This window comes from Piliocolobus tephrosceles, chromosome 21 (assembly GCF_002776525.5).
Source record: "Piliocolobus tephrosceles isolate RC106 chromosome 21, ASM277652v3, whole genome shotgun sequence".
Classification (NCBI taxonomy): Eukaryota; Metazoa; Chordata; class Mammalia; order Primates; family Cercopithecidae; genus Piliocolobus; species Piliocolobus tephrosceles.
This window is the reverse complement of record NC_045454.1, coordinates 43564568-43574871: the sequence shown is the minus strand read 5'-3', so window position 1 is coordinate 43574871 and position 10304 is coordinate 43564568. Positions and strand designations below refer to the sequence as shown.

General features: G+C 42.2%; 1 protein-coding gene across 4 annotated transcripts in view; it reads left to right on the top strand.

Moving 5' to 3' along the window:
• Window positions 1-824: 824 nt before the first annotated feature.
• Window positions 825-10304, top strand: part of LOC111530276 (zinc finger protein 559) — a 43940-nt gene continuing 34460 nt past the window's right edge. For 2 of the 4 annotated variants that reach the window (XM_023197445.2, XM_023197442.2), the window contains exons 1-4: window positions 6701-6837; window positions 7316-7404; window positions 8018-8144; window positions 9917-9999. In XM_023197445.2, the coding sequence (XP_023053213.1) occupies window positions 6810-6837; window positions 7316-7404; window positions 8018-8144; window positions 9917-9999 (327 nt within the window). In that variant the 5' untranslated portion in view covers window positions 6701-6809. Of the gene's footprint in view, window positions 953-6644; window positions 6838-7315; window positions 7405-8017; window positions 8145-9916; window positions 10000-10304 lie in introns of those variants that run through there. The other 2 variants (XM_023197444.2, XM_023197443.2) reach the window with 2 other exon arrangements.

Genomic DNA, 10304 nt, shown 5'->3' with positions numbered 1-10304 from the left:
GGCTGAAAATTTTTCTTGGCCTTATTAAACAATCATGGTTGATGAATTTTGTCAAATTCCTTTTCTGCATCTCATGAGATCATCTGATTTTCTGGCCTGCCAATATGTTGCATTAAATTGATTTACATTTGAATACCTCGCATTTCTGGGATATGTTCTAACTTGATGTATTATCTCTTCGTATATAGAGGTATACATATGTATGTGTGTATATATATCACTGTATTCATTTTGCTAAAATTTTATTAAGGGTTTGTATTAACTCTGCTCTGCAATCAGCCTGTGATAGCTGAGGGCCCAGAATGCCTTAAATGGATTTATCTTCACCCCTGTGCCCTGCCACTTGCTTTTGGGGATGGCTGCCTTGGTCATCAGGGAGACTACATGCACCTCAGTGATTCTGCCTTATCCCAGCCTTAAATATACTATGGTCTGATATTAGGTGAAGACTTGTGAGAGTCTGTGGATGGATTCATCGCTGTGATTTCTGTAACTGAGATGTCTCAAAATTCTAATGTGGTCTATCAACCACACTCTGCTGTCAAATTTTGATAAGATTTAATGATGATTTCTTTATACCTTCATGTGTGGCAGATTCCTTCTCTCAGCACTCATCCAAGATTGAGAAAAATCATGGGTATATTCTTTCTTATCAAAGCTTATTATTTAGGTGTATCTGCATTCTTGGCTCTCTGATGTATTTTTAAAAGGTATGATTTTATAGCTATGTGGCTTGTGTTTTAAGAGAGAAGAATCAACCCTTGGAAGTTTTACATTCTAATATGAATATATGAGAGCATTTATTTTGGTTTTTGTTTTGTTGTGTTTTTGAGACGAGGTCTCTGTTGCCCAGGCAGAAGTGCAATGGCGAGATAACGGTTCACTGTGGCGTTGACCTCCCGAGGCTCGGGTGTTCCTCCCACCTCAGTCCCCTGAGTAGCTTGGACTATAGGTGAGTGCTACCACACCTGGCGAATATTTGTATTTTTTGTAGAGACAGGATTTCACCATGTGTTGCCTAGGCTGGGCTCAAGCAGTCCACCTTCCTCAGCATCCCAGAGTGCTAGGATGAGCCACCATGCCCAGCCAGAAAATTTTAAAAATAGATATTTGTAGAGTTATACATCCAGGAGGATTTTTAGAAACGGGATTTCTAAGTCAAAGGGTAAATGCCTATATAATTTAACTACATGCTGCCAAATTCCCTAGTGTTTTTTTTTTTTAATGAAGTTAAAAATAATTCCAAAGGAAGCTAGGCATAGTGGCTCACATATGTAATCCCAGCCGTTGGGGAGGCCAAGGCAGGAGAATCACTTGCGTCCAACCTGAGCAAGATAGCAAGACCTCATCTCTCCAGAAAACTAAAGAATTCGCTGGACATGGTGGCACATGCTTCTTGTCCTAGCTCTTTGGGAGGCTGAGGCAGGATTGCTTGAGCCCTGCAGGTCAAGGCTGCAGTGAGCCAAGATTGTGCTACTGCACTTCAGTCTGGGCAACAGAACAGGGCCCTGTCCCCTACCCCCACCCAAAAACAATCCTGAGAATAAGAGGAGATAATTCCTACTTAGGTAACTGACACAAAAAAAAGGCTTATATCCAAAATATATTAAGAACTCTCTTACACATTAATTCCAAAAATTCAAACAATCCAGTAGAAAAATCAGTAAGAGGCTTGAGCAGGCTCTTCACAAAACTGACTGTGCTATGGATAATAAATATGAAAAATTGAAGTTTTTAATCCTCATTAATAATCAGGCAAATGGAAATTAAATCTGCCACTACACATGCATCAGAATGGCTAAATCCAAAAAGAGTTACAATACCAAATGTCGAAGAGAATTTAGAGAAACTAGAGTTTGCATATACTTTTAGTGTGTAAAGTAAAAATATGTTTTGAAAAACGATTTGGCATTGCATTCCAAATTTGAACTTAAGGATATACCCTTAAATACAACCATATAACATCATCATTTGAAGTAGCTCAGAATTAAGCAGCTCTAATGTCTATCTACAGGAATACATGAATAAACCATGCTATAATGGTTAAGTATCAGAAATATTTGGGACCAGAAGTGATTTGGATTTCAGATTTCTTCAGATTTTGCATTATTTGCATTATACTTCAGAAATTTACAATGTTCCAGTGAGCATTTCCTTTTTGAGTGTCATGTCTATGCTCAAAAAGGTTTTTTTGGAGCATTTTGGATTTCAGATTTTCAGATTAGAGATACTCAACCTGTATTATGGAATGCTTTTAGGTAAAAGGAAAAGAACTACAGCTCTTTGCAACAGTGTGGATGACTCTCGTAAACATAATGTTGAATCAAAAAAGCTAGACATGGCCGGGCGCGGTGGCTCAAACCTGTAATCCCAGCACTTTGGGAGGCCGAGACGGGCGGATCACGAGGTCAGGAGATCGAGACCATCCTGGCTAACACGGTGAAACCCCGTCTCCACTAAAAAATACAAAAAACTAGCTGGGCGAGGTGGTGGGCGCCTGTAGTCCCAGCTACTCGGGAGGCTGAGGCAGGAGAATGGCGTAAACCCGGGAGGCGGAGCTTGCAGTGAGCTGAGATCCGGCCCCTGCACTCCAGCCTGGGCGACAGAGCCAGACTCCGTCTCAAAAAACAAAACAAAACAAAACAAAAAAGCTAGACATAAATAAATGATTTCATTTATAAAGTTTAAAAACAGACAAAATTAATCTATACTGTTAGAAGTGAGAATAGTGCTACCATTGGAGAAGGGGGCAATGATTTAGATGTGTGCATTGTGTAGAAATTAATGATGCATTATACCTTTGTAATTCTATACTTTTGTGAATATATATTTCAATTAAATGTTTAAAAAATTCAGGTGTCATTTCCAAGTGTTTGAAAGAGATTAGCAAAATGAATGTAAAGAAAACATAACAACACTAAAAGCAACATTTAATGGGAAAAAAAGTAAAACTGATCAGTAAACTCAAGTGATAGGTTTTTTTGTTTGTTTGTTTGTTTGAGATGGAGTCTTGCTTATCACCCAGGCTGGAGTGCAGTGGCGTGATCTCGGCTTACTGCAAGCTCTGCCTCCCAGGTTCATGCCATTCTCCTATCTCAGCCTCCCAAGCAGCTGGGACTACAGGTGCCTGCCACTGCGCCCGGCTAATCTTTTGCATTTTTAGCAGAGACAGGGTTTCACCGTGATAGCCAGGATGGTCTCGATCTCCTGACCTGGTGGTCTGCCCACCTCGACCTCCCAAAGTGCTGGGATTACAGGTGTGAGCCACCATGCCCGGCCAAGTGATAGGTTTTTTAGAAGTATAAAATTGGCTGGCCATGGCCGGTCGCGGTGGCTCACGCCTGTAATCCCAGCACTTTGGGAGGCCAAGGCGGGCGGATCACGAGGTCAGGAGATCGAGACCATCCTGGCTAACACGGTGAAACCCCGTCTCTGCTAAAAATACAAAACAAATAAGCCAGGCGTGGTGGCGGGTGCCTGTAGTCCCAGCTACTCTGGAGGCTGAGGTAGGAAAATGGTGTGAACCCGGGAGGCGGAGCTTGCAGTGAGCCGAGATGGCACCACTGCACTCCCGCCTAGGCGACAGAGCGAGACTCTGTCTCAAAAACAAACAAACAAACAAACAGTTGGTTGGTCATGTGGCTAACACCTGTAATCCAGCACGTTGGGAGGTGAAGGCGGGAGAATCGCTTGAGCCCAGGAATTCAAGATCAGTCTTCCCAACATTGTGAGGAACCCCTTCTCCGTTCCAGCCCTACCACCAATCTCTATCTACCAAAAAAAATTTTTTTTAATTGGCCAGGTGTGGTGGGGGCTTGTGCCTGAAGTCCTAGCTACTCAGAAAGCTGAGGCAGGAAGATTGCTTGAGCCCAGGAGTTCAAGGCTGCTGTGAGCTTGATCCTACTATTACACTCCAGCCTTGGGGACAGAGTGAAGCCCTGTCTGTCCCATACCCCCAGAAAAGTATAAAATAGATAAACTTTTGCATAATGTGTGATTCAGCATTTCATCCACCCCACACATTTTCTTTTTTCTTTTTCTTCTTTTTTGTTGAGACAAGGTCTGGCTCTATCGCCCAGACTGGTGTGCAGTGGCATGATCTCGGCTCACTGCAACCTTTGCCTCCCAGGCTCAAGCCACCTTCCCACCTCCCAAGTAGCTGGTACTACAGACATGCACCACCACACCTGGCTAATTTTTGTGTTTTTTGTAGAGACGGGGTTTTACCATGTTGCCCAGGCTGGTCTCAAACTTGTGAGCTCAAGTGATCTGCCTGCTTTGGCCTCCCATAGTGCTGGGATTACAGGCATGAGCCACACCCCATACATTTTCTACCCTCTGCTAGGACCTATGAATATTAAAAGAAAAACTTTAGATAAATGTAATAGTTAAGCATTAAATGATTCGTGAATCAGGCAGCAGTCAAAACCAGAAGAGGTTCAGGGGCTCTGCTGTAGCAGCATGCCCAACTGGGTTTTATAGACTGAATGTGGAAGCAAAGTAAAGAAATTACTTAATTGGCTACAGCTAGGCATTAGCCTTATCAGTATTCTGAGTTTCTTTTGTGAACCATTAGTGTTACTCTATTGCTTTGGATAAAAAGTTGAGTGTCAATTTTTTTGTTTTTTTTTTTTTGAGATGGGGGGTTCGGGCTTGTTGCCCAGGCTGGAGTGCAGTGGCCGGATCTCAGCTCACTGCAAGCTCCGCCTCCCGGGTTTACGCCATTCTCCTGCCTCAGCCTCCCGAGTAGCTGGGACTACAGGCGCCCGCCACCTCGCCCGGCTAGTTTTTTGTATTTTTTAGTAGAGACAGGGTTTCACCATGTTAGCCAGGATGGTCTCGATCTTCTGACCTCGTGATCCGCCCGTCTCGGCCTCCCAAAGTGCTGGGATTACAGGCTTGAGCCACCGCACCCGGCCGAGTGTCAATTTTTTAGGCAAGCCAGATGTCAGTTTTCAAGTGTCTTATGGTTACTTTCTTCTATTTTCTTGCCCAGAACCAGTTCTGAGTCTGTAAATATACATTTATATGTGTGTGTGGTAGGAGAGGTGGAAGATGATATTACTTATCCATTCGTCTACTTTTGTCCATAGCACTTGTCACCAATTGACATAATACATATTTATGGCCGGGCACGGTGGCTCACGCTTATAATCCCAGCACTTTGGGAGGCCAAGTCGGGCGGATCACCTGAGTTCGGGAGTTCGAGACCAGCCTGACTAACATGGGGAAACCCTGTCTCTACTAAAAATACAAAATTAGCTGGGCGTGGTGGCACATGCCTGTAATCCCAGCTACTTGGGAGGCTGAGGCAGGAGAACTGCTTGAACCCGGGAGGGCAGAGGTTGCAGTGAGCTGAGATTGCCCCACTGAACTCCAGCCTGGGCAACAAGAGCGAAACTCCCATCTCAAAAAAAAAAAAACTTATTTATGTGTTTGTTATCTACTTAGCACTTTAGAATGTGAGATACCTAAGGTCTAGGACATTTAGGACATTTTTTGTATAGTTGACTATCCTAAGTGTCTAGTATATTGCCTTACGAAGATAAGGTCCTTCATAAATATTTGTAGAGTGAATGAAAGCATAAGCCGGAGATAAGGACTTGAAGGGAAGCCACCTGGCCTACATGACTTTGCCAGCTGGAGGAGCTAAAGATATCTAAATTCAATAAACCGTTTGTGTTGGGAGTCCTCAAGACCACCACCCTCATGCTCAATGATAGAAGCACTCACAGGACTCAGAAGCTATTAAACCTACACTTACGGTTTATTACAATAAAAGGGTACAGATTAGAATCTGCAAAGGGAAAAGATGAATGAAGTGTGGAAGAAACCAGGCTTCTCTCCCGTGTAGTCACATGGACAGTGCTTAATTCTCCTAGTAAAAGTGTGTAGTATTCATGTAAACTGTTGCCGACTAGGGAAGCTCACCTGAGCTTTGGTGTCCAGGATTTTTACCAAGGCTTAGTACCGTAGGCATACAGCACCTGAATGACTTACTTCATACACTTATGTCCAGCCCGTCAACAGTTCAAATTCATGCGTTATTGCCAGAAGCCTCAGGCATACAAAAACAAGCCTTCAGCATAAATCATATGGTTAGCATACACAATCTGGTCACGCTAATATAGTTTGGCTCAATAGCTCAACCGTACAAAAATATACACTTATGAGGCAAGATATTCCACAGGCTAACAGGTCATCTCTCACAAACTGAGCCAAGTGTCAGTCCTGAAGACAGATCTTTCTCAGGAGAGTGCAGGGTTTGGGCATCCCAGGCCTGTTGAGTTAACCTTTCCGCACATCATTTCATGACCATCTCATGGTCACATTGGAGAATAAGAAGAACCTCAAGAGTTTAGGTTTGTTAGAGTAACCTGCATTCTTATCCTGGCTCACACTTCCTAATTGGTGATGTTGGGTCAATTAGTGTCTGAGCTTATTAGGTTTCCTTAACTAATACGATAGTAACAAAAACTGCTTTGATAATTATATGAACTTATCCTACCACTGTTTCTGGCACATGGGTACCAGGTAAATGGCATTTGTTATTATTTATGTCCACGTGGCATAATACTGTAGTGGCATTCACATGAACAACTTTATCTTCTGCAGAGAGATGGCTAATGAATGGCTCTTGATGATAGATGAGTAATGCCTGTTGCTTAAAGATTGATGGTATGAGACAAGACTCCCATTACTACTTAATCAGGAGGAATTGAGATTGACCTACCCATAAGTTCAGACAATGTCTTGAAGAGACTTTGGGAACAAGATATTCAGGTACATTTCACTGTTAGACTCACAGGATGCTGGCCATTGATCTTTCCCTTTGTGGTAAGTCCATGTTAATGGTCCTTCGAGACCCTACTTTAACCAGTCTGTGAACAGCTTGTCTTGTGATTAGGGTTTAGAGTCTAAATGGCCCTGCTTTTGAGATATCTAGAAGGGGCTAAAGTAGATATGAATATTCTGTGGTCTAAATCCTGGGATTTGGGAAGGAGGGGTAAGTAACGTAGGCTTTTGTGGAAGATGTTCAGCTTAATCACATGATGAGTTTCATTTTTGGCAAATAAGGAAAATGTTAACTTCTCCAGACTTTTTATTCCTTATAAAATGGGATTGTTAAACTCATTCTCCTGCTCATCAAAGCCTGAAGCATATTTTCTGGCTTCAGGTGAGACACGCTGCTCAGGCATTTTATTGTAATAATGAATGTGTGTCCGCTTAGTATTAGTATGAGGTGGCTTCTTGGCTTGTGAGTATGGAAGCTATCAGCAGCCTGGATTCTCAGGTTTTATTTCTTCTTCTCAAGATCATCTTTCTCAAGACTTTTTCTGTCTTCATGAGGCAAAATTTGAAGAGGAAAGGATGGTGGCTGGGTGGTTGACAAATTACTCTCAGGTAAGTAGGAAATTGCTTTTTCTGTAGAAGCATATGCTTCTTATTACCATATAGATGTGTTTTCTCCTAGTGGAACAGAGCTCCTACAAGTAAAGAGGGTCTGCTTAGGGACTACATCTCTCATCAAACTCCTTCGGACCACAGCCCTCTCACGTGGTTAACAGATTTCACAGGGAAATGATCCTACTATCCCAGTGTTTACTAATTCAGTCTGACTCTCATTCATGCTGATCATATGCTTTCATCTTGCTGTGATAGACAGGGAGAGAATGCACTTGTGCTTCTCAGAATTTGTGCTGTCACTAGAGCATTTATTTGAGTGTCTATAATGTACTCAGGATTGTGATAAAACCTGTCAGTAGTGAACAATAAGAAGTCACAATCTAGTTGTGCTGAGATATATTCAGTTAGGTGAAAGAGGTGCTCTTCAAGCCGTGTGACTAGATGAGATCACCAGTGAATATGTACAGACAGAGAAGAAGAAAGTGAGGACTGTCAAGTGATAGGGGACCAAAGAGTCTTGTCAAGGCATGCCAAGACAAGGTCCCTCATTGTCCAGTCAACATAGTGGAGAAGGTACTTGCTTGATGCCAGCATGTGTGTGATGGTTTAGGACTCAGTGACCTTTGAGGATGTGGCTGTGGACTTCACCCAGGAGGAGTGGACTTTGCTGGATCAAACTCAGAGAAACTTATACAGAGATGTGATGCTGGAGAACTACAAGAATCTAGTTGCAGTAGGTAAGGCTGCTACCATTCTTTTCATTTAGTTTTTTTTCTGGAACAAATATGTCTTAAGTAACTATATTCTAGGTTCTCTGCTTGTTAATGGGCTGCATTGGTAAACAGGCGAAACATTGTTTCCATCTCATAGACCTTACTGCCTAGTGATTTTTCTGATGAGATTGAACATCTATTCATTGTTCTGGCTTTGTTTTCTCCATGGATAAAAGACTTAGAGCTTCTTGAATATGTATACGAGCTTGAGCCTGGGTTGCACGGGAAGAATTGCTAGCCCTTTTGGTACACAGTGAATGAGAAAAGAGTATTTGCAGTTTAGGTTCACTTGAAAGTTTTTGTTATGAACATTGTGCTGTTTAAGTTATACCTGAGAGGGTTCAGAATGCCCAAACTGCAAAATCTTAGCCGTTAATTCATGGAAGCATTTGTTATCCCTTGCACATTCTTTCTTTCTTTCTTTCTTTTTTTTTTTTTTGAGACAGAGTCTCGCTCTGTCGCCCAGGCTAGAGTGCAGGGGCATCTCAGCTCACCGCAAGCTCCGCCTCCTGGGTTCACGCCATTCTCCTGCCTCAGCCTCCAGAATAGCTGGGACTAAAGGTGCCTACCACCACGCCCAGCTAATTTTTTTGTGTTTTGTTTTTTGGTATTTTTAGTACAGGCAGGGTTTCACCGTGTTACCCAGGATGGTCTTGATCTCCTGACCTCGTGATCCGCCCGCCTCGCCCTTCCAAAGTGCTGGGATTACAGGCTTGAGCCACTGTGCCCGGCCATCCCTTGCACATTCTAACATCATTCATCTTTCCCCGAGAGCAGGGTACTAGCTATGCAGACATGGTTTGACTTTTCAGGTGAAACAAGGAGAGTTAAAGACAGTGCAGAAAGTTCTCCAAGATGAGAGAAAAGACAGATGTGATTATTTGTGAGAAACAGCCCTGATCTATGAGAGGTGCAGTCTGTTTATAAATGTTAAGTAGGAAGGTTTTGAAAGTGTACTTTTTTGAGGAGAATATCAAGGCCAATTGGTTTCTGTGGTTCCTTGGGTACCTTAACTTCTCTTTCTCTTTCACTTTCCATCCGTCTTGGAAACTTTCTATTGCCCTGACATTAAGATCTGTCTCATTTCTCCTTTAAATTTATGATTTGCATTTAGCTCTGTATCCATTTCCTTTTAACTTTGTTTCACTGGCTGTACCTCTTTTTTGTTCACTATAAAGTCTCAGTGTTTAGAAAACTATTTCTTTGTTGTTGTTGTTGTTGTTGTTGTTTAGAGACGGAGTCTCACTCTGTCAGTTCATTGCAACCTCTGCCTCCGAGGTTCAAGCGATTCCCCTGCCTCAGCCTCCTGAGTAGCTGGGACTACAGGTGCGTGCCACCTTGCCTGGCTAATTTTTTTTTTTTGTATTTTAGTAGAGACGTGGTTTCACCATGTTGGCCAGGATGGTCTCAATCTCCTGACCTCGTGATCTGCCTTTCTTGGCCTCCCAAAGTGCTGGGATTACAGGCGTGAGCCACAACCCCCAGCCTAGAGAACCATTTCTTAGTGAATTACCTACCAACTTGACCTCAGTACCTTACTGTTGCTAGACTCTTATTACATCCAAGTTTCTCAGTTTCTGTTTCCCTTTCTCTAAAAAAAAAAAAAAAAAAAAAAAAAACTGTATTTCAAGCCAGTATTTGAAACTACAGTACACGCTAGTCTTGCATTTTTAACACCCTTTTTAAAATCATTATTTCTCTAAGAACTTAAAATTTTTTTTTTCATCTTATTTCAGATTGGGAGAGTCATATTAATACCAAGTGGTCAGCATCTCAGCAGAATTTTTTGCAGGGGAAAACATCCAGTGTGGTGGAAATGGTAAGATTCAGAAGGTATAATTTATTGCCTTCCATGCTAGAGGAAGATTGGAAATTCCATAAAATGGAAAAGCTGCACAATAACCTTGAGACATTTGAGACTAGTGTTTTTCACCCAAAAATAATCTGTCTCTTGGAGACACTGTGGATCATGAGTTTGACAAACACTCTAAACATCCCTCAAAATATATTTGCTTACGTATTCCTTCAACTAAACATTCCCATATAGGTATCTGAGATGTTTTTGATAAATAATTCACTCTTGGGCCATTATCAGCTAAGCTCTGTTTAGAAGCCCTGTGAAAG